The 23,443-nt window shown below is 37.7% G+C and overlaps 3 protein-coding genes across 11 annotated transcripts; 1 reads left to right on the top strand and 2 right to left on the bottom strand.

Moving 5' to 3' along the window:
* Positions 1 to 182: 182 nt before the first annotated feature.
* Positions 183 to 11,453, bottom strand: Dhx15 (DEAH-box helicase 15). 2 transcript variants are annotated; one of them, XM_022816065.2, is made up of 2 exons: positions 11,209 to 11,453; positions 183 to 2,609 (listed from the first exon to the last, which is right to left on the bottom strand). In XM_022816065.2, the coding sequence occupies exons 1-2, from the start codon at positions 11,240 to 11,242 to the stop codon at positions 340 to 342; spliced, it is 2,304 nt and encodes a 767-aa protein (XP_022671800.1). In that variant the 5' UTR covers positions 11,243 to 11,453; the 3' UTR covers positions 183 to 339. The 2 variants fall into 2 exon arrangements, with proteins under 2 accessions (XP_022671800.1, XP_022671807.1); XM_022816072.2 differs by lacking the exon at positions 11,209 to 11,453 and adding an exon at positions 2,726 to 2,849.
* A 95-nt stretch (positions 11,454 to 11,548) lies between these two features.
* On the top strand, positions 11,549 to 14,355 carry LOC111253720 (protein Abitram). 5 transcript variants are annotated; one of them, XM_022813588.2, is made up of 5 exons: positions 11,549 to 11,680; positions 12,467 to 12,660; positions 13,057 to 13,228; positions 13,429 to 13,534; positions 14,057 to 14,355. In XM_022813588.2, the coding sequence occupies exons 2-5, from the start codon at positions 12,494 to 12,496 to the stop codon at positions 14,263 to 14,265; spliced, it is 654 nt and encodes a 217-aa protein (XP_022669323.1). In that variant the 5' UTR covers positions 11,549 to 11,680; positions 12,467 to 12,493; the 3' UTR covers positions 14,266 to 14,355. The 5 variants fall into 5 exon arrangements, with proteins under 5 accessions (XP_022669323.1, XP_022669283.1, XP_022669304.1 ...); XM_022813548.2 differs by having other exon boundaries at positions 11,578 to 11,836; positions 12,351 to 12,660; XM_022813569.2 differs by having other exon boundaries at positions 11,578 to 11,836.
* A 2,027-nt stretch (positions 14,356 to 16,382) lies between these two features.
* Positions 16,383 to 23,344, bottom strand: LOC111253734 (peptidyl-prolyl cis-trans isomerase FKBP2-like). 4 transcript variants are annotated; one of them, XM_086977613.1, is made up of 6 exons: positions 23,192 to 23,344; positions 21,803 to 21,928; positions 21,303 to 21,414; positions 20,722 to 20,804; positions 20,247 to 20,321; positions 16,383 to 17,480 (listed from the first exon to the last, which is right to left on the bottom strand). In XM_086977613.1, exons 1-5 carry the CDS (start codon positions 23,223 to 23,225, stop codon positions 20,260 to 20,262), a joined length of 417 nt encoding a protein of 138 aa, XP_086833739.1. In that variant the 5' UTR covers positions 23,226 to 23,344; the 3' UTR covers positions 16,383 to 17,480; positions 20,247 to 20,259. The 4 variants fall into 4 exon arrangements, with proteins under 4 accessions (XP_086833739.1, XP_022669348.1, XP_022669357.1 ...); XM_022813613.2 differs by lacking the exon at positions 16,383 to 17,480 and adding an exon at positions 18,669 to 18,997; XM_022813622.2 differs by lacking the exon at positions 16,383 to 17,480 and adding an exon at positions 18,669 to 19,001.
* Positions 23,345 to 23,443: the final 99 nt, after the last annotated feature.

Raw genomic sequence — 23,443 nt, forward strand, 5'->3', positions numbered from 1 at the left:
ATATATATCTTACCAGATATACACCTTGTACACATTCCATCCATACAATGAAAGCTGTCTTATATAGAGGGGCCTGAATAGCACGAACTACATCACGTTATCTCTCAGTTGTTCCAGTGCAATAAAGAGAAACAAAAAACCGGCCTCGGAACCATTCTCAAATAAGAAATTATATGATCCTTTTCCTACTTAGCCACCTTATTCATCCCAATGTTTTGACAAATATCAAATATACTAACTATTCTTAATAATAGTAATAATAATAATAAAACTACGATGATTAATATTGTCCCTCATAAGCGCGTCCCCTTTATGCCTACCAACTGTGAGTCTATCAGCTCACGAGTACTGGTACTTTTGTGCATCGAGTTTGGTGACAATGTTCTCCAACTGACGTTTCGCCTCGCAATTTGGGAAATTGCCCATATCGTAGTAAGTCGGGGCCAGCTTTATTAGCCACTCTGGTTTTACGTCGGTTACAGTGCGAATGTAGTTTTTTGTGGTCAAGACAAATTCGTTATACACGACCCACTCCGGCTTGTGATCTAAACAGGTCGATGGATGTAGCTGAACGACCTGATTATCCTTGATTGTCAGATAGTGGCCATGGCGTTCGAGATGTGCTACCTGCATGAAATAGCCAGATACAAGGGTTTTTCGTATATTGAGATAGTAGTCCTTAGAAGTGAACTCCGTTGATGTACGTTTCAAGTTAAAGCGGTCCATAATTCTGGAAAGCTGCGATCGAACATTATCTGCGCTCTTGAGAGAGCGATAGTTAATGAAATTTTCGTAACACCACGATGGGTCGTCGTGCGCTTGTTTGAACGCATGGTACACGTTCAGCATGGTCAGGTGATCACCGTCAATGTGGGCGAAACGCATCTTCGCTTCATCGGCGGCTTTCTTTGCTTCATTCGGCCTTACGAAGCATTGAGGGACTGAAAGCATGGCCGTGATTGACAGTGTCTCGTTGGAGCAGTTGAACTGACACGATGATATGAGCATCTTTGCTAACTGCGGGTCAAGCGGGAACTCAGCCATGATCCCTCCAAGCTCAGTCAACTCGCCTGAGTCGTCGAGTGCCTCGAGGTAATTGAGCATCTCAAGAGCGCGCATCAACGTTTCTGGAGCAGGTGGATCCATGAAGTCAAAGTGGACGAGATCCTCAATGCCTAACTTTTTCAGCTGTAGTACGACGGTGCCCAGATTGCTTCTTAGAATCTCGGCATAGGTATTCTCTTGCATTTCGGTCTTGAAAGCCCTTTCGGTGTACAATCGGAAACATTTACCCGGCTTTGTTCTGCCCGCACGACCCGCTCGCTGCTGCGCACTTGCTTTGCTAATTGGTGATACTAGCAACGATTCAACCCGAATGCGTGGATTGTAGACTTTCTGTTTTGCAAAGCCTGGATCAATTACGAAAACGACACCGTCGATAGTGAGCGATGTTTCGGCTATATTCGTCGATACTACACATTTCCGCCCGATTGCTCCATTTGGCTTATTTGGGGGCGCCGGCTCGAATATTCGTTGTTGCATATTCGGCGGTAGCGTCGAGTATAATGGAATACATTTCAGCTCTCCAACATCATTACCTAGGTTGTCGACCTCGCGTTTAATTCTTTTACAAGCCTCTTCGATTTCTTCCTGTCCCGTAAGAAAAAGTAGAATGTCACCTTCGGTTTCTTCGCACATGTGAATTTGTACGACAGTCCGAATCGCCGCCTCAAGATAATCCCGTTCCGGTTCAGGCGTATAGAAGATTTCAACAGGATGTGTTCTTCCAGGCACGGACAAAAGTGGCGCGTTATCAAAATACGTCTGGAATTTGCCGGCGTCAAGTGTTGCTGACATCACGATAATTTTGAGATCTGGTCTTCGTAACACGACCTGCTTGAGAACTCCCATTAGGATATCGGTAGCCAAAGTTCGCTCGTGAGCTTCGTCTAACATAATGCAACCATAGGCTTCTAACATAGGATCAGACATTGCTTCCCGAAGTAGCATACCGTCTGTCATATACTTCAACAGTGTCTTGGGTCCCGAACAGTCTTCAAATCTGATAGAATAGCCTACCTCTTGGCCTAATGTGACATCCATTTCTTCGGCAACTCGGGTGGCAACCGACATCGCGGCTACTCGCCTAGGTTGTGTACACGCCACTCCTCTGCGAGACTGTGACAGGGGTTTACCCGACATGGCCCGGGGTTTCATAATTTGAACGCACCATTGTGGTATTTGAGTTGTCTTACCGGATCCCGTCTCACCAACGAGAACAATGATTTGATGTTTCTGCACAAGTTCTTCAAACTGTTGACGGTACTCATTCACTGGCAGTGCGAGTCGCTTAGGGACGATCTCGTAATAACGTTTTGAGTATGGTATGTTGTTTAACCAGTTAAGACCATGCAAAACCTGTTTGTCTCCACTGCCTGACGGTGTATTTGAGGCATTAGCGCTGCCAGTGCCACTTTTAGTTTTCTTAGATCCTGAAGCCATATCTCCAAGATCAACCCGATGCCGCTTGGACATTGTGTTTTTATTTTCAAATATCTGAGCTTGCTCCGTCCCACTGGGATAGGCCCACTGAACTGGACCGGCTGCCGCTGAAAGATGACCAGGCCCTATTTAATGGGGTTGTTCCAAACGAGTACACCACATAAAATACTAGTTTTATGAATTGTTAGACTAATATAATAGAAAAAAATCAGAAATAGCTCACTTCATGCAAACACCAACACTTGTAGAGATAAATATCAAAATGAATAATTTACTTCGGCTCGAACAACGCTGCAACGCGGAGCTCGCGAAGCGCGCACTAAATGGCGCACTTTCTCCAAAACAAAGCATCAAGGCGACAAACGCTATAATGCCAGTACACTCTCCATATATGCTTTTGTGTACATTTCATATTCAATTACGAAATATATCAAGCAGATTACACAGGTGGACTTTTTTTTTACTATTTTACACATTTGCACTTACTTGGAAACAATACCGCTCAAGGGCTCAGATGCTCATCGTTCGGCGTATCTAGTTCACCCTTGGCTGCCAGATCAGTTATACATAAATGTGTAGGGCTAAACTCACACATAACCCGTTTGATGGTAAAACATCGTCAGTTGTCGTAACAAGCTTATAACGAACTTATAACTAATATAGATTTATTAACGAGATTGGTTATACTCTACGGCGCTATCCTCTCATCACTGATATGGCGTCTACATAGGTAGCCACCATTTTAACATTTATATATACATGCATAGATATGTGGTATGCTATATTTTTCTAACACGTTTTAAGTATTAGATGTAAATTACCTACCAGTCAGAACAAGCAGGAAATATTATTAAACATTCCAGTACATTTTTTCAGTTACTAAACGCAATTTTCCTATGCTATTAACATATGTGAAGGAAAACAAAAACAATAGACACACAAACATGAGGTTTTTAAAAACAAGTTAAATATGCTGAGTTGAAATGGATTTTTTCCGAGAGCATAAACAGTTAATTAACATATATTGGCTTTTTAAAGCCGTTTACCATTTGAAAATGCACACAATTACAATTCAGTTAGTAAACCCTTTTTTAGTGACGCAATCCTATTGTAATCACTATCGCAGTTTTAATTATGTCATAACTTTCAGAGCATTATATCGGCACAACTAAATTTGACTTGCACTGAAAAGTCAATTATCATGAAAAGACATCACGTCATTATCTCCACTGACGATTTTGTAAGATACTTTTTGCAGTCTGAGAGAGAACATATGATATGCCTGACATGTATGTACGTACTCCTATTGAACGTTTTTCTCAGAAGCCTTCTCAAAGAACTTCGTGGAATAAATTGTTGCTTTGACTATTAGAATATATTTTTTTATATTTCTGAATAAAATAATCTAAACCTATTTTATTACAAATAACTCAAAACTCACGTACAATGAAACATTTTTTCTCATATCCAGATTCAATTTTCTTTCATGACAGGTTAAAAATGCTTCCAATGTTTACAAATATATGTTAAATATTTCGAATCGATTTGGATAAGGTTATATTATTATTATCATTATTAGTAGTCTATTGATCATAATAGATGTCACAGTCAGATTTAATTTTTGCCCGAATTTCAGTAATCTTTCCAGTAAGACTCATGATATGTTATTATACATATCCCAATGTGAATGACATGGATATCTACCTACCGATGCATCGGTAGATATTGCTGTACATATTGCATAGTATAGTATTTATTAGGGCATGACATTGGTAAAAAGAGAATATAACCCCTTTCTTTTAATATTCTCTTAATATTGTATACACACAATGCAATACGGAAATACCTGGTGAAGTCAAAACCACTCTTTATTTCAATATGGATATGTTTATGTTGAAGGTTGCTAGATTTGTTGAAGATTACATATAGAAACGTGGTTGCCTTTTTAATAGTAGTTACCAAAGAATAGTTGGTACTTACATACTGTCTTACAGTTCATGCTATTTCTTTTAACGCAAAATCTCTTCAGGATAATTATAAACAAAATGACCAAGACAGGTGTTATTCTTACCTCTCGACAGCAATTACTAGAATCTTTACGCTGCATGGACTGGTGCTGTTTAGTCCCACTATGCGGGAGGAAACGGTACATTTACGAAATGCCAATATATCACTTGAAAATAAAAGAAAAGTATCGGTTTTTTGATAAGCTAACCACGCTATTGAGGTATATCGATTATGTCAATACAGTTCGATCTGGATAGAACTTCGAAGAATTGTAGTACACGATGCAATTTGTACGTGCAGATACGCAAGGAAGTCAGCAACTTTCGTCTGAGTCACCAGTAGACTCAAGCATAAGCAACCGTTGTGATTGTAAGATTGTTCGCTGACAAACGTATGACAAATGCATAAAATACGAACACGAATCCAAAATGCACACAATGACCAAACAACGGCCACGAAATGAACAGCAACCAAAGAGCGAAATTTCTGTATCTTTGAGATAGTCGGCTGTTCCACTTCTGTTTCTTCCTATTATTTTTGCAAGTCCCCAACTGAGAGTCGACGACGTAAATTCTGCTCGGAGGAGCCCGTGAATACATGGCGGATGAGCCATGCAAGCGTCGCGTTAACTGTACGCTACTTTAACGACAACTGCCTTTTATGTAACGTGCGCTGTCTCTCCTCTAAGCCGAATTTTTAGCATTTAAATCTGTAGTAGCCAATATATTTCCGTTCACAAGCATAACGGTGGTCAAAGATAAGCATCTATTATAAATGCATCTATGCGCATATTGGTAACGCTGTTGAGCGGCAAATAGTTGCTCTGGTCTCCCAATATCTAGCAGATTTTACGAGAGCGTGAAATTAGTAAACAAATGGTCGTGCCATGTCGGAAAATAGGTTGACAAGTCATGGCTAAGGAATTAAATAAACGACACTGTCACGCCCTTTGCTTGGGACTCCAACCATTGATACATGACTATTAATTTATAGCAGGACCGGACCTTCTTGGACCCCTTACAGTATGTATGAGAAATACTGGGCATATTGCACATGGCCAGTTTTAGATATTATACAGCCTAATTTCTTAGTTCCTTTAAAAACCAAAATCGCCAGAATTCCCTTCAAAGCGCTGTCACATTAGATTTTAACGTAATGCTTATGAAAATGTTCTCGGTAGATGAAATGATCAGTAACAGATATATAGATCTAGAAAAAGGTAGCAGGGTTATTTGTATATCATATTGCACTTATTTGCATAGCAAGCGATATTAGTACATATCATTTTAAGTAGCAGCCTTTGCATACACGCAAAAAGTTAAATTTTTTTTTTACGCTAATACACATAATAGTAATAAAATCTCTGAATAAAATGTACAATTATTAAAAAAGTGAAGAGATTTATAAAAAAATATCTCAGAAATTTGTCAACCAGTGTTAGATTTATACAAGTGCCAGGTTTCAGGATTATTCTTCCTTTATAAGTAGCATGTATTATTCTAAATAGCTTTTTGAGACGAGATCTATCTAGATGCACTAATTATATCAACTTTATCGAGTTTTACACGTCCGTTATCGCCGTCACTCATTCCAACATACAGCATGAAACGAAGTGTGACTACGTCTGAATTCGAACCTAGACTACAACATGTCCCTACAATTAGCAAGCAAAAATGTTACCCACTTCATTATCACGACAACAAGTCTAATACTCTGGGACACCATAAAACCGTATTTACGATTTCCATATAGGACGGACTAAAAACTGTTCAGTGCAGTCGAATAGTATACCAATTTATAATTTTCGCCTATATTGAACTATTTTTGGTAAAGTTTTTAAGGCAAAAGGATGGTCAGTTTTGGCAGCATCCGTTACTTCAGTCGTGACTACACACCAGCATCCGGACATAATCGTTTCTTAGCCCTTGTAATCGAAGACAGTAAGCAGAATATGGCACTGCTTTTGTAATTTTGTTTTGTGCAATTCGACCGAACCCGACTAAATATGAACTTTTGAAAAATAGTTAATTATAAAAGTGCAGCAAAATGTTATAGTGACTATTCATTTGAACTTCATTACGAACAGCATTATGATTTGTCGAATAAATTTTCCAATTCACTTGACAAGTCATAGTGCTACTTCGCACTTCAACAGTGAAAGATAATTACAGCTTGGTTCCATTAATTGAGAACTTGAGAACGATATAATGGTTTGCTCTATACGACTTCTTGCGGCTCATATTAATCACCGCTAGCGTTAAAAATTATTAGGGGTACATTTTGGACATTTCTTCCTGTGGCTTCACAATGTCCTTCTACGTCTCAGTTTTGTCAGGATCGAAGATATTGACCAGCTTTTCTGTAAAAAGTACCGTTTCCCTCAGCAAATGTACTATCCGATTACGTGCACTAACACGGAGCTTTAACACGCGTCTTAAGTATGGGGTAAGCACCGGCATTAATATGCCGGTAAGTTATTTGCCATTATTAAGAAGTTCTCAAAACGTTTAAGTGCGTAGCACAAACGATTCTAGAGCACCAAAGTTTGACTTATTAACGATATTATTAGTGATAGATCACGCTCTAAGCAGTCAGCCCCTCTTCCTGGAGTCAGCCCCAGATGGCCTTCGATGTAGCCAGTTATGACTAGTGCTTGCATAATTATCATGTTATTTGTTATATTAAATGAAAAAAAGTGTATATACATACTGGGTACACCGAAAATTTCGGGACAATTTGAAATGTATGCATCTGTTACATATGTGATGCACGATTAAATCTGCTTTCTATTATAAATGTGAATTTAAGACTCTCTAACTTGTTCAAGACTTTTCTTCTTTCCAGTACATATCTGTTGTTATTGGTGAAAATGTTGCCTAGATAATTAGTAAGATAGTCGCAACTGCTGTAACTGTTGTGCAAACTAACACGTTCCCCGTAAGCTACAGTGGTGAGAAAATACAATAAATATGTCCAAAACAATTCGAGTGTACTGCGTATCGTAATTATCAGGTCATTACTGTAAAGATGGTTGTTTATATTGTTTTAACAAAAATAATGACTCGACGATATACCTTTACCACATAAGCCCTTATAGAAGTAGTTTAGTCGTCTTATGGCAATCAATGTAGGTTGAACCAGGTACCAATATGTAGCCTATATTTCTCAAAAGGTGAACCAATCTAATCGGGAGTCAAGTAAACTTTCTCAGATAACCCGTTATTGTGTTCCACTTATGGTTAACCAGACATTACCCTGAAATAACAAGAAGAAATATTTTTCAGTGGTTAGCCAAAAATCTCAAAAATGTTTCATTATCAGGAAATGTCAAACGTTTGTTACTTCTATAAGAGTTATGCCACACCAAAATGTAAAAAATATAATTGCGTCCCATATAACTTATGACGACAGAAAAGAGTATTACGAAGTATGAAGTGTACCCTATGAAATGTATGCATATAAAAAAGTTGAATAAAATGGAATTTTAAAAATGCCGTCAAAAACGGAAAGCAGCACTAAAAATTACCACCAACCTATTTATATATCACATTTTTAAACCATGGTTAGTTTTCCTTGCTACGTTAATTGTAGCAGAACTTGGAATGAATCAAATATCAATCGTTTATACGCACCAGATTTTTTGTTTACATTCCTGCCACATTTCATAAAGTGAATAGTCATAAAGTGAAGTCTTCACCCATTTTGAGGAGAAGCGTTTGTAAGCATAAACCCCATTCTATGGCGTTTCTCCTCAAAGTAAGCCATTTTAGCAAGAACAATTGTTTTTACCCGTAAATCTGTTTTATTGGTATGTTGATATAAGACACCAAAATAATGAAACTCTCCTTAGACTCTTTTGAAATTCCTTATAGAATATGTCTTGTTATTTTGTCTTCATCTATAAAAAATTATCCCCTTTACAAAGACGGATATGACATTTTTTAAATTGTCGTTAGCAAGGTTTACCGCGATTCGATAGGTTTCGATTCAGAAAAGCCACTCACGGACTTGCAGATTCTTAGTCAGAGAGCAAATTGAAAAAACAAACTTTAGCACTGAGTTGATATTCGTTCATCATATATTTTGAAATATGTAACGGCTTACTTTGCTAAAAGAAAAAGTTAACTACTACTTATGTAAATATATTATGAATTGTTTATTACTCCTTTTATTTCTATATACCGTGCTTTTTGACTGTCTTGAAAATGTACTAACCATCCCAGATGTTTAGTCTGGAAAGATGCTTAATATAGTCAAAATGCACCATGTTATGTAATTATTTCTCACTAGTTAATCGCACAGGCTATCGCAGATTTAAGAGTAATTTTTCTTGTTTTCCTAATGAAGTAAAACGTATTTACGTTAAAAATTAAAAACATATTTTTTATCCGAGGGCATAAATCATCGGACCTAACTCAATACGGACCATACTGAATCCTTAACATAAAAAAAGAAAGTCCGATTAATGGTGTATAAAAGACAAACGTCGGTGTGACAAATAATAACCACATTAATTTTGCAAGTGATCGAGTTCCGACATAATGCAATTATAAAATGAATGCGCTAAAGTCGAGACTAAAATCATTTTTAATTTATCAATTTTGATCCCCACAGAACTCTGTAAGAAATTTGTTTCCCACATCAAATGAGCTAAAAGAATATCCAGGTCAAAGGCGGCTTTTAGTGGACTTGCCACCAAATGACCAATCCGTCATGTACAGGGCGGTGCGTGATACAAAGGAATATTTGATACGTCGTGTGCACCATATACGTCCAGTGCAAGCTTATCGGAGAATTTGCGTCCAAATCATCTCGTAATTCGAAGCCCGACTGGCCACTTGAAAAAAAACTGACCGACTGGACCTTATAGGATTCTAAAAGTAAATTGTCTATAAATATTTGCAACTTAGGGTAATTAGAAGCAGCATAAGTCATTAATTATAGCACAAACAAAGTACGCAAAACAAGACGCTTTTTAGGTTATTAAATAGTGAGTTAAACCTCAAACGTTTATCGATACGTTGTTCAAAAATAATTGAATTGATTTAAATGTTTGCGCTACTGGATAATCCACGTTCCATAAAAAAAACACGATTTCAGCTACACAATACTTCACAGGTGTTTTTCATAAAACCCAGCGCACGCTCGTCAGTCCATTTGAGAAAAATCACAGAGCGCGTTAAAGGCTGTCCTGACGATCAAACTCGAAAGGCATTCTGGAGACTGGAAAAACGATGGTACAAGTGTCTCGTTGTCGGTGGAAATTGCTTAGAATTAGGACGATTCAACACTGATTTATGAACCCCGATTAAAATGACTCATTATTTTTTTAACACAAAATTATAGCGAGAACAATATATTTTTCATACATTTTAGGAGTTGCATACTATCCACACAGTACTTACATGCGAACATGGCGTAAACCGACAATTATAGATCTCACAAAACTAAATACACGACACTATATGGACTAGAGTATGAACTGAACGCTCAGCAGATAAATTAGCTACCAGAGTCATCGGCCGAATCATCGTCTATTGGAACTGTAATCACCAGGGTATACGAAAGACCGAAAATCGAGACAGACATTGAGGCGGAACGATGTCATGATGAGTTGAATCGGTGCCAGCTCAACACAGGAGCGTCAATGCTCCAAACTAGAAATACCAAAAATTACAGATTATAATAAAGCATTTGGATTAAAGATGGTTATTTTTTTATTGAAGAAAAACTCATCGCAGCTATGAAGCAATGAAAGAGGTATTTCTCGATGAACCCTAAGAAGAATACCCTTTACCACTTGGGCACGGAATGAGTGGTTGCAAGAAATTAACCTTTTACTGAGGTTTACTGAGTTCTCTATACGAAAAACTATCGTTTTCAACTTTTGTCTGTCACATAAAGTCTTACTTGTACTTCACTATTATGTTTCATAATTAAATATAATAAATGTACTTCTATTAAATACTAATAACAAATCCTGATGAATAGTGCTTAAGTCGATACGTAAGGCTCATCCTTTTCTCATCCATGTTATCCAAAAAAAGAGCAGTTTGCCGTCCTTCAACTAAGGTACCCTCTGATTTAGTTTACTAGTAAATAACATGAAAGTATGGTGTTTCTCATCAAAATGAAACTTGAGAAAAGTATTCTATAAGATAATACGATCATGCAAGCCAAATCAAAACTAAGTACGTTTTACCTACACCACACAAGATTTACATAGGTCTCATCTTGACGACTTCCCTGTCTAATAATATCGTCCTCTTTGAAATGTGACGTCACAACAGTGATCAGATTCATCCGTCGACACGGTCATCTTGTTTACATTCACACATTCTGTTCACACTCTTTGCTTAGGTTCCAGCTTATGGGTTTTATCATAACATATAAAATACTGACTACTGTGCTTTTATCACGTTGCACCACCTTCTAAAATGCAATACGAAGTAAAAAATCTTGACAAGCATCCAGCATGAAGTGAAAAGAAACAACTACCTGAATAAAACTCTACAGAAAACTCCATTCAATTCAGCTGCTGTGAAAATTGCTCTGCACGACTGTCGAGCAAATGGACAACGTCCAATAATCGTTACTTGGTAGAGCTAACCTTAACCGACCCATCCGGTTTTGATAAACACTTTCACCCAACATTAAACTTCAGATTAAGCTTCAATTTCAAAGAAAGTGATGACTTACCGCGCGTCGAATTCGGCGCACCTCTAACACTCATAAACAACTCCACAGAGTACCTCAATACCTGCTGATCTCCCACGCACGGTACTCATTAAAAATAGAGCTTCTCTATTCGTTATAAGCACCAAGTCAGAATTTTGTTCGATCTTACCGCATACGCACAACAACAACAAGAAAAAACACAAGAGACAGATACCCCACTACAAACTGACACCCACAGCTCTGCTGTTCTTTTCTATCTACCGCAGCCAGTAGCAGCAACGGCGGCGGTGGCGGTGGCGGCGGCGGCCATGCCAACGATACGAAACGGGCGGCAGCGCAGCCAGCTGATGTTTACGGGTAGCGACGCCTAGCGGCTAACGGATGAACCGCTCTGTGTTGACTAATATTCAAATTGCTCAGCATGACGGCCCGAATTCCGGGCAAGCAGTTTTCCTGAATTGAGTTCTTAGATGATCTGTTAACATCCCCAAAGGTTGTGATTTGTTAAACAAAATGTGAATGCTATACGCATGCAAATGCTTCCATTGTATGCGAAAGGAGCTGGCTAATTTAATCGTTGCTACTATTATTGGCTTTTGCACAGTATCAAACACTGCCTTTCCCCACGCGCCTTTTCCCTTTCTTACAGGTTAGTTTAGGCAGGACTTTTTCATATCATGTTTGAACATGCACTACTTCGAAATTTTCGAATACTTGTGCCTTTCATGGAAATGACCCGTCGCTCACAATGTACACAATTATACAAAAAAGAATATTTATTGTTTTTCGTTCGCCAAAATAAGATGAAGTCTAAATGTTCATAGTGTAAACTAAGTCTGGGATGGAAGTAGAAGTTGAACTCAGTCAGAACGAAAAGTAGTTTCACCCTTTGCGCAGCATCATCGAAAATATGTTCAAATTTTACCTTTTTGTCTTCATTTTCTTTCAAAAAAAGTCGCTTACGCGCTACGGGAGAAGAACAGTAGCTCACGTATGAATTCGGTAATTATTTAATCTATCACGAAACCCACTGCAGTTTTGACATATACAATGTCGATTACAAATATCAATGTGATATGAACCTAAAAAATAGTGACAGATTGTTTATATTTTTGGTTTCATAGGTTTCTTTTACCTCTTGTGATTTGCCTTGCTCATTTCAGATAATTTTGTCACTTGACTACCAAGGACGTAACCTTGCGAAAAAATTCTAAACAGATACTACTTTTATCGAGAGCTACAGAGCAATAATGCAAAGTTTTATTGCTGAATTTTGAAGGTAATAGTAACGGCAAAAGGTAAAAAAATGACTGAAGTAAATACCGAGAACATTGACAACAATCAGGAGCTACGAGCTGAAGTGGAATTAGTTTCGTTGGGAAGCAAAAATGATGCCCGAGACTGGAAAACATTGAGTTTTGTGAAAAGAATCCAGAATCTACCATCACCATTAGAAAGATACTTCTGTCCAAGGTAAAAATTGAAATTGTGCCTGCAAAGATAACCAGAATTCAGATTGTTTTATTTCAGCAATACATTCCATCTACTACACATTTGATTCAAAAGAGACATTGGCTCCGTATACAGCTTGTATGAATAAAATAGGTTATTATTTATTTAGTATTCAGTAAACTTCGCATTTAATCTTCTGTGCCTTCAATCCGTATATTATTATATTTATTACGCTAGCTAACCTTCTATATGGCCCCAATTGTATTAATCCTAAATTCATTTGTATGGACTAACTTCAGAAATCGCTTTACTTTTTTTCGTTTTATTGTATTTGTCTGTACGTAGTTCTTCCTTTTACTGTATTGTAAGACTGTATGTGACCATTACATTAAGATATCCCTGCGTCTACATTCGCAGATTCTATCTCGATCCAGATTGCGATCAAATGTCGGATATGCTGATTCTACTTCACTCCAATCGAGTTGGAGTTGTTTGTTTGGCTCCGTCGCACCCGATTGTAAGAAAGAATGTTTGCGTCGAAAAGGTTGATTTTCAGATTAATCAATCGTTAAACAGACTTGATAATAAGGTTTGTATTTTTGACTACATCACCGTCTAAATTGTAAAAATCAGAAATAGTAAACTGCATCCAAAAAAGGTCCTGCGTTATTTGCACATATATCCTGCACAAGACGGTCAGTCTGTGACCGAACATCTTCATACAGCATGTACATGTATCGGTTACTCTCGATTATGTATTATTACCTACACGCGTAACATTATTTACAGGTGACCGGCAAGCACAAGAAAGGTGGGCAGCGCGTCAAAAAGGAAAGTCTCTTGTGTACTATTTACGCTGGACTTAAAGCGTTCAAAATTCAAGCCTGCATTCCGGGTGAGCTTCATGCTATTAGCTGATTACACAGTTGTTTTATTATGATACTTTTGAATTTGGCCTGCACTAGTGAGCTGACGCATTCGTACGTTTCAGGGCTAGGTTATTCTTAATATATTTAGTTTTATGTTTACGTTGGAAAATAGAGGTGACCAGATTATTGCTAGCATCACATTACGTCTAATATTTTACAACTTACATTATAAAATAATAACCAAAATAATAGTAACATTCCGGACCATGATGGTGTTACTCTGATTAATCAGTGTCTTTACAATCGTTCATTGGCGGTACATTCGTATCCGCTATTTAGCCAATGTCAATCTGTTTAAGTGCTAGTACGATAGCTCCTGAATTCTTTTCAATTTCGGAAGTCGAGTTGCCCTGCGACACATACCTTGATTTTTCTGCTTAGGGTGAGGTTCTCTATTTTAGCTGTTGAGACCATTATAAAATAAGTTTAGATATATCGACTGAAGCTATAATTGTGTAAGAACAAGTTTCCATGTTTGGCCTTTTCAGGAGCTTTAGTCGAGGTAAATTCTCGCTTGGTGAATGAGCCCGGGTTGCTCACGAGCGACCCATTTCAAAGTGGTTTTATCGCCATAATTCTTCCACCGTTTCATTTAGAATCCGAACTGCGTACAAATGCCTACACACGTCCGGAAAAGTATATTGATATTCGGAAAAGCTTTATTCACCCAGAATTCCGTATCTGTTGTAATGATTAATATTTAATAATGATTGTTCTATAATAAGTGTACATAATCTACTGCAAATGATGTTTCTAAGAATAAAATATCATTCAAAAATGCTGCGCAGCTTTTGTTAGACCTATTTTCAATCACCTATAGAAGGGCTATATTATTTTGTTTACTGGGTGCATTGTGTTTTTATGGTTCTTGTTTCATAATTAGGGAAAAAAGTTTTACCTTGAAAAATAGCTCAGTATTGCTCGAAAATGCTATAGAGGAAACATTAATTAGTTAACTGCTTTTGGGTTGTGCCCATAAGTTTTCCCATCATTTCCTCTAGCGAAAACTTGTCTTAGTGTTCGACGATGTATCAGAACGTTTTTTAAATTGTTCTGTAGTGGCAGCCATAAGCATTGGGCAAACGCGTTGAAAGTTAGATGTCATTATCTATGGGTTGTTTGAAAGGATCTAACAGGAACTTGGAATTCAACATTGTGTCCCAAAAATGACTACAGTGTATTTGAATACCTCACTGGTCGCTTTTTTTCGAGACGTACCAGATGCACAATTGACAGTCCTGGGATTTTGCCTGGTGTTTGTGGGTGCAAGGCGAAATGTCTCCCAACTTCGAATTTGTGTGAGTTCATATATCTGGGACAGATCGCGAATGTCTCATCCGTTCGACTTTTTCTATTTCTATAGTGGTTTTCTACCTTCGATAAGGTATGAGAGCACTTCTCACACATTCTTTTCGTTATGATGTTACACCGGCCGTTGTCCAATCTCGGTTAGGTCTTCAGGATTAGTACTCAGGGGTGGAGTGGTCATACGAATCGATACGGTCATATTAAGATCTAAATAGTAGGGCTACTTTCAAGACATAGCGTTTAAGTTATGCAGGATCGTCGGACAGTTCCATTTCTTTTTTACGCTTTTACTACAATGGCACAAGGTATCAGTGGCTTTCTTACTGGAGCGCATTAGATTTAAGTTATTGTACAATTTACAGAGTCACAGTTGCATGACGAACTTCATGACTGTAAAGTATCCTTTGGCGATTAAGAATTCTTGACAAATTCTAAATTTCATTGACTGTATAGCTTGATATCCTTGGAAGAGTTCAGGCGAATTTGTAATTTAGAAGGCATAGGTACTCTTCGGATGAGTAAACAATCTGTATCTCGCACTACTGAAAAATCTGAAAGTTTTAAGCATGTCTTTGCCAAAGTCTTTACTTTTGCCCACACTAACTTGGGCTGTGATTGCAATGATATAGTATCTCATTGTTCATCAGTCAACACAACGACTAAGTCTATTATTTACAAAATAATATCACTTTCGTTTTCTCACACCATTCCTGTTGGCATTGCTCGAATCATTCATAGAAAACTCGCTTTCGCTTTGGCTGAACGTCTCCACATTATTCTTTGTGACAAGTCTGACTAAGGCGTTGTAACCTGCAGCTTTCGCCTCTCATTTGTCACGCCTGTGCACACAAGGACGCCAAGTTTAACACTGTACTGAACTGTGGCCCAAGAGCGTGCATTACTGTTTAAAAGCTTGTGGCTAATTATGTCTTCAGTTATCTATTACATATTAAAATGTTAATAATGAAAAAGATCGCTTGACTAAGAACAACATCATTTCGCTCGTATATATTTCGATTTGCCTAAGGCGTGTGATGGAGTTTCTAACCCAATGTTAATCGCAAAATCATAAAATTTATAACAGAACCACTGCCCGTCTGCATAACTATAAAGCTACCAGACAATCGAGGTGTAAGGTAAACGGAAAGCGGGGTTCAACAAGAGAGAATTTGTCAAGGCTTCCTTATATTCTGCGGTTCCATGCCAGACCTTGATAATATGCTCCTAGCAATAGAGGCATTATTCATAAACTATATACCATTATTTGAACAATATGGTAATTAATGAAAGATATAAACTTATTGAAAACGAATTTTCGAAAAGTCTGATCATTCGAAGTGGCACGAATACATTGATAATTAAGTACTGAAGCGTGCAAATGTTTCTGTGGTGATTGTGATATTTATAATGTGAACCAGACGTTAGTCTCTGTAGAATTTGGGGACTTCTCAGCCTTCTCCTAGACTATAGCACCTCTATCACTAAAGTTATGAGGACGGTAGACACGACGTGTAAAACCCTTGTTTTTTTTTAATCAAAAAAAGCTAATTTCTATGCTACACATTGTAATAATCTTATAATTTTTACATATATGTTTCTACAAAGTCTGTTGTGCTCAAGTACAGGTCCACCTTCATGTCGCTAATATAACCACTAAAACACTTTGCGTCAGATGGGTTATACGAGTACTGTTCCGTTTATGAGATTAATTTAAGAGATTTTCCAGGTGGTCTAAAAATTATACCAAGAGATAACGAGTGACATGGCATCTACCGCAACTACCTCGCTCATTTGAACACCCACACGAATCCTCAGTCTTGCGTAAAAATGGTTTCCACAAAATCCATATGATTTCATATCTGTTTAGCCGTATTATATTCGTCCCATTCCACTCGTTGTTCCTCATCGCGACAAAAAAAATAAATCCCCATCGATCTCCGAAAATTTTCGCTCCCAGTTCCTAAGATTGATCCTAACGATCAAAATCTCAAAATTTCCATTGCTGAGAATTCAAAGCAGCGACAGGTCCCCCGACAGCGGTGGTAGTCGATTAGGAGATACACCAAAGGATTCCAAATCGTTATATTTAGTCCCATTGCGCCATTGATTTGACGTAATTTAATTATTCGAGGTTGTCCGTTGCAGAATCCTTCGCAATGACGCGTATCCCATACGTCACAATCAGATCTACTTAGAGATCGAATAAGCTAAGGGCGGTTGCGAGGAACCAATGATAAGGTAATTTGATTGCAGCAGTTATCTTCCCAGATCTTTTGATGACGTACGCAATAAAACTTCAGCCATTTACACAGGAGAGCAACGCCAAGTACGGAAACCGATAAATATAGGAAAGCAACCTGGCGAAGTATGAGGTGTCAGTGATCACTGTTCCACCTGTCTTTGTAAACTTCATCGTCTTCGTGTTGGTCAGGTTTAGCGTCAGTCGGAAATCAAAAAGCCGGGCTAGAGGTTGGTGCACTTGGAACTTGTTCGACCCGTATATTAGAGAGTCACCTGCATACAAAATGACTCAAATATTCCCCTCGGTTCTCTTGTTTGATCAGCCATCAGAATCCTGCACGCAGGTTCTATGCAGCGGTTTACCTGAAATCCATGTTGCCCATTAGGATGGCGTGTATGTTTTCTAAATAATTGTTCACCGTCTAAGTTAGTAAGCCAAAGAGCAGCTTATAACAACCGATTTTCTTTGCTATTCAGCGCTATGATGATGGCGCGATTGGGTCACATTTTCTCTTAAGGATCACCAACAGGCCAGCACGTCTTTTCTGGCCTGACCATACTAATATGTAAACCCTGATTAAATAGTGCCGTTCACCACAATGTCGGAATGACAGGTATTTGAAACGCTTGTTGCAGACCCTATTTGGACCGGCAGCTTGCTCATTGCTTCGGCTCTCAAGGTCGCATGAATTCCCGTGCTGTAAAGTGTTGTTAAAGGTCATCGCATTACACTGAAATAATCTCTTTTCAGACTGCGACGGAAAAGGGTACTTCGTGTGGTACCGTATTTATTAATGCAAAAATTTTCTTTTGTGAGAACAGAAGAGGTAATCGATCACGTCACCGAGCTGCCGTGATGCCTTAACCACCTGTATGGTTGACGTTATGCATCGGTGATCAAGCAAGTCTTCAGCCGTTCAAAATACTGCTAACGTTGTGACGCATATGTTCCCAGACAGATCGTTCTTAAAAACGGAAGCTAGGCCGTAGAGCTCTGGTTATACTTCGGCCATAAATCTGGGGACTATCTGTATCCTTCGGGAAAAGCTGTAAGTTTAGTTAAATTACAACCCGTACTTTCGGAAGGTATACTATAGCCTAGAGGATCTACACCAAAGACTACGCATAGGTGTCAGTATTCACCACGTACAATACAGGCAGAACCTTGTGGGCACACTCCAGAAATTTATTTATATCTAGGCTTCGCCCCGGAGTTCGGCGTTTGACAGATTCTGCAAATGCAGTTTGTACAATGAGGTCTATCGCTTTCAGTATGAGAGCATGAATGCTTGCGCCCTCTAACAGTGAATGATTGTTACCCTGAAATTGTACTCTACAACTAGTTACGTTCGTCGTAAATATATCGATAACTGAATTTCTTGCATGTCCCAGACAAGTTGATGTCAAGATGGAATTGAATACCTAACCAAAGAGGGACCTAGCAGCCAAAAGGGCCGCAGTGCGGCTTGAGTTAGCCTGGTTCAATCGGGCGTTTAACTCGCTGGTGATGACCAGTAGTAGAGAAGCACAGCGAAAGTACAGCACTTCCAGTCTATTGGCGAGTATCTTTATTAGTAAGTAGTTTGAATCCAAATTAGCAGGCAAAACATAGGCTGATACAAGGTTTAGTTGCCGACCACGTAAAACAGTGATGTCTGCGACTTCGGCAAAAAAGAACGCCAAAACTGCAACGTCCTCAGAGTTCTACCGTGTAATCCTTAATGTCTCCTTAAAGTCTGACCTCGCTGCAAGCTCCATGACCGTCCTCTCGAGCGGCTGCAGTGATTCCAGTTGTTGCGTACTGGACCGCTCCTTCTATCATTAATGCTGTTTCACGCAGCTCTCGACAAGTGGGGCGGGTGAGACCTGGCGAAGTCCATCTGTCTGGCGTAATCGTTAACATAAATATAAGAGATTCAAAACTACTTACTCGCCATAATAATCTAGGTTTTGGCCAAAGCATACGTTTTTTTGAAATGACTAATACCAAAAACATCGACAGTGTTCTTGCCTCCAGATTGACTACATTATTGAGATAAATAATAATAAGAATATTTCAAATGTATTTCATGTTATATTTTATGCTCTTTTGACTACAAATGAGAATGTTTTTATTCAAGCAAACTGTTTAGTAAGTGTGTGTCTAACTTTGATGCACACGGCGTTTTTTCCTTCTTGTAATATACGAGTGCCTAATAGTGCGATTAATATTGGTCGCACTCAAATGATTTTTTTTTGTTTTTTTATTATAACGAGATTTGTAAAAGATGAAGAAATCGTAAACATTTCAAAATATGTATTAAACTAATATAGGAGTTAGATTTGTGTTCGCGGCTCAGTTGACTGAATGAAATTTTTATTCTGGATGGCCACAAATGGACAGTTCAAGCCTGTCTGCATTGTTTGCGAGCAATTAATTTCCAGAAATAAAACACGAAGCACTGGTTGTCACATAGAGCTTACTGAGAAATACCAATTACGTCCCGCTCCCAAATAAAATACTCCCAGCATGGCAACGGTTTATCTCAGTTGGCATTCTTTCAAGTAATTAACCGAATTCGACATACAACAGTACTACATAAAATTCGAATTTCACTTATTCGGTTCCCTCCTGCAACAGAAATCTGATTATCTGGTAGACAATATGGCTGCGTTGACAGCATATAGATTTCGAAAAGTATTTTATAATACTGGCAAATGATATTCAGTATAACTAAATTGTATGATGCGGCATATTTTCAAAGCCAGTTTGATCCACAAGACTCTTTTTGTCTGAAATTTTTTACTTTATTGAAGCATAATGAAAATACGGGGCAAATTATAATTTATGCAGTTAGCATCGGAGTCAGCAGCGAATTTAAATTTGATTGTATCGCCCAATTTCATATACCATATTTTGAATGCACCCACGGTCCTTCAAATAAATTATTGACAATGAAGAGGCACTGAAAGAAGCTTAATAAAAACAGGAGGATTCGTTTTTTCATATAACATGTCGTCCTCTTGAATCATGCTAAATCCAGGGTATATATACACATAACTTCACCGATGACAGTCGCAACAGTGAATATTTGTATGGCAATAGTAAGTTAGCTAAACTTAGGTATTTTTATAGGCGCTTTGAACCACCTTTGTCGAAATTTTAGAGTTCGTTTTTTCGCTGTATTTGGACCAACTCAACTTCGAAGATCAGGGTGGCATCACCTAAAATGTTTAAAAGCGACATGTTAATCATGGTGGCAGGTTATATCAACGTGACTGATATATAGAGAAGCTTTACTTTTTTAGTTTTCATTGTTCTATAATTCAATTTAACAGGTCTGATTTAGAAGCAAAATTGGTATCCTTACTTCCCTGCCGCTTACACGAAGTTAGCCGAATTAATTACTGAAACATCCACCAGCGATTTTTTGTTAATCTGGTTAATATAACCTGCCTCAAGATTGGTCGTTCTTTAACAAGTTTTGTAAATGAGATAAAAATTATTTCTACACATTTGATGACATCGCAGGGACCGCGAGGTAGTCCCACGTTAAACAATGAAAAAAAATAAATAAAGTCAAACTATTATCTATCTTTAGATGAAACGTATAAAAATACCCACCAGGAATCGTTGGCGGTGCTCCCCCGTCACCATATCCCATTTCTGGCGGAATGACCAGTTTGCGTTTTTCTCCGACACACATTCTGCAAAATAGGTGAAGTCCAACGAATAAAGGACTAGAGTTTGTACAGAAATTAAGTAAGGCGAAGGTGTCTAGTTTTTTGTATGCATTCTATGAAGAGAACTTGTACATAACTTGAAATGAAAAAAAAATAAAGAAGTTCTTGCAACTGCATTATAAATAGTGATTTTTATTTTAAGGTAAAGATTAAGGTGTGGGAAACTAATATATCAGCCCCGCGTTTAATTGTGTCTATTTATTTCTCTCTTATACGTTACGTACGATTCGTCAAAGGTCACCTGATTTAAATACCTAAAAAAATTTACAGAAATATCGTTCCCTCGTTCACTTTAGTTAATCTACACGATTAGAATATTAGAATTTAGCAATTGCTACAAAACGACACGGTGCAATTCTCTATAAAAGTATCTATATACAATTTTAATATAAAATGCTCTTTTTAACAACAAAAAGCCCTTAGAATAGTAGATTTATCGAAAGCAAACAGCAAGCAACGTACCCTAATAGCCCCTGGTCCCATCCACGGATCACCTGACCACTACCGAGGGTAAAGCTTAACGGCTTGCCGCGGTCATATGAACTGTCAAATTTCGTGCCATCCTCAAGGGTGCCTGTAGAAGCATATTTCGTTACTGATGTTCATACTATATCCAAAATGACTTTCGAAAATTCGTATTATTACATCAATACAGTACCTTATTAGTATTATTGGCTTCTACGGAAACAATTCGGTCGGAACATGCCAAATAATTGTATACGTAGTATAGCAACTGGCGAAAACACGTAACGAGAAACAAACAAAATCGTACGCATTGAAAAGTTCTTAAATAAAACACAGCTTCGTGCTTAAAGGTTACGATCACAGCTATCTGCATGATTATGATTATTACTAGGACACAATTCGTTGTTTGTCGTTTATTGTACATAATGGGGCCAGTATATAAATTTGTGTTTATATTTAATATCAGTACTATCAAACAAGCTGTTATTCCAATTTACCAGTATAATGCATGAAGAGCATATCGCCTGCCTTCGACTTCTGTTCGCAACTTTTCGGTCGTTTTTTTATGCCGATTTGTAGCTTTTTTTCATCACCGGCACCAACGGCAGCCACCAGCAATACGACTAAAATAAACAAAATTATTTATATATACAATTCTTATCATGCTATTTAAAATCACCGCGTTAACCCTAAATATCTTTAAAAAATGTTGGCAAAGCTCAAATGAAGGATCATCGAAAAGATCTTGTCTTAATAATGTATAATTGGCAAATGAATCTATAACACCTCGGCTTGTTTTTGATCAATTATCAAACCATGTAAACAATATTCCTATGGATCCGCAAAAAGTACTTTATGTACAATAAAAAAAAATAGGCAACTATGCCAACTTAGAAAAATGTTGCCAGATCCTAATTACAAGCTAAGCCAGAGATATGCTGCGTCGGTATGTGGCTAAAAGTAAGCATTTTTTTATGCAAGCATCTCGGCCGTCCAAGTTTAAAGTTCCTTGGAAAAGTTTAAGTAGTCTTCGCCGGTTTTACTAATTTTATTGTAGCTTAACCAATTCACATAGCTTATTTAAAGAAAATAGTGTTCATAATAATGGTAGATTTATTGGACCGTTACAAAATAGAAATAAAATAAATACCAAATAATGTACTCCATAAACTCTACGATATCATTAATTTACGTTAAATAGTTAAAATATCTGGCCACGTAAAGCATATTACTAAATATATATTGAGGAATTAGTATACACCAACATTATAATTTTCCTTAGGTATTGCCTATACGAAACTATACGGATAACTGTTCTGTTATAATTTACAATATGGAATACCTTTACATTAACCAAGCATAGTCGGTATCTTTCACTACTAAGTACACTTTGTGTCAAAGCTAGCAGTGAACATCTTGAGAGCACCGACGGTGAAAATGAAAGAACTTCTAGATGGCATCTGTATCAGTAACACTTTTATGAGTGACGAAGATACTCTTCCAAAAGTGTTCAGTCGAAAATACAAATACCAAACAATAATGTAATATAAGCTTTCGGGAAGTGTTTTTCTGATTTAAAAAAAAAACTGAATTTCGCCCTTGTGATAGCGCATTTATTTTTCATTCAGTTTCACAAAGCGCCGACTGAGCCTTATTATGACAATATATTTTGACCATCACGCTACTGCCTGTTTTACAACTCGACGCTTCGAAGCTTCTACTTCTGGTGTCGAGTGAGAATATGATATAAAGAAGTGTCTGCAAACAGTTTGTCTCTTTCAGAGTGTGCCATTTCTGAAAAACAAATACCGCTCAAAACATACATTAGGCGCACAATGATATATTTTTTAATTTTGTAGGATTATGGTTAGGACAAACATACACACCGAAAAACGCCAGAGTCTTCAGCAATTCCATCATATATGATACACCTAGCCAGAATACCAGCGTAGGCCAGCTGTCGAACTGATCTGTTTCCTTTGATTTAAAAACAAGCACAAAGCAGACGATCAAAGATCTTTGGGGAAATCGTACAGCTTTATATTATCCCATATTCGTGGTTATTATAAGTAAACACCCATGTACTACCTCCATCTAATGTATTTTAATAGTGGATTATTTTTCAATATATGTTGGCT

Source organism: Varroa destructor, unplaced genomic scaffold (assembly GCF_002443255.2).
Source record: "Varroa destructor unplaced genomic scaffold, Vdes_3.0 BEIS01000001.1, whole genome shotgun sequence".
NCBI lineage: Eukaryota > Metazoa > Arthropoda > Arachnida > Mesostigmata > Varroidae > Varroa > Varroa destructor.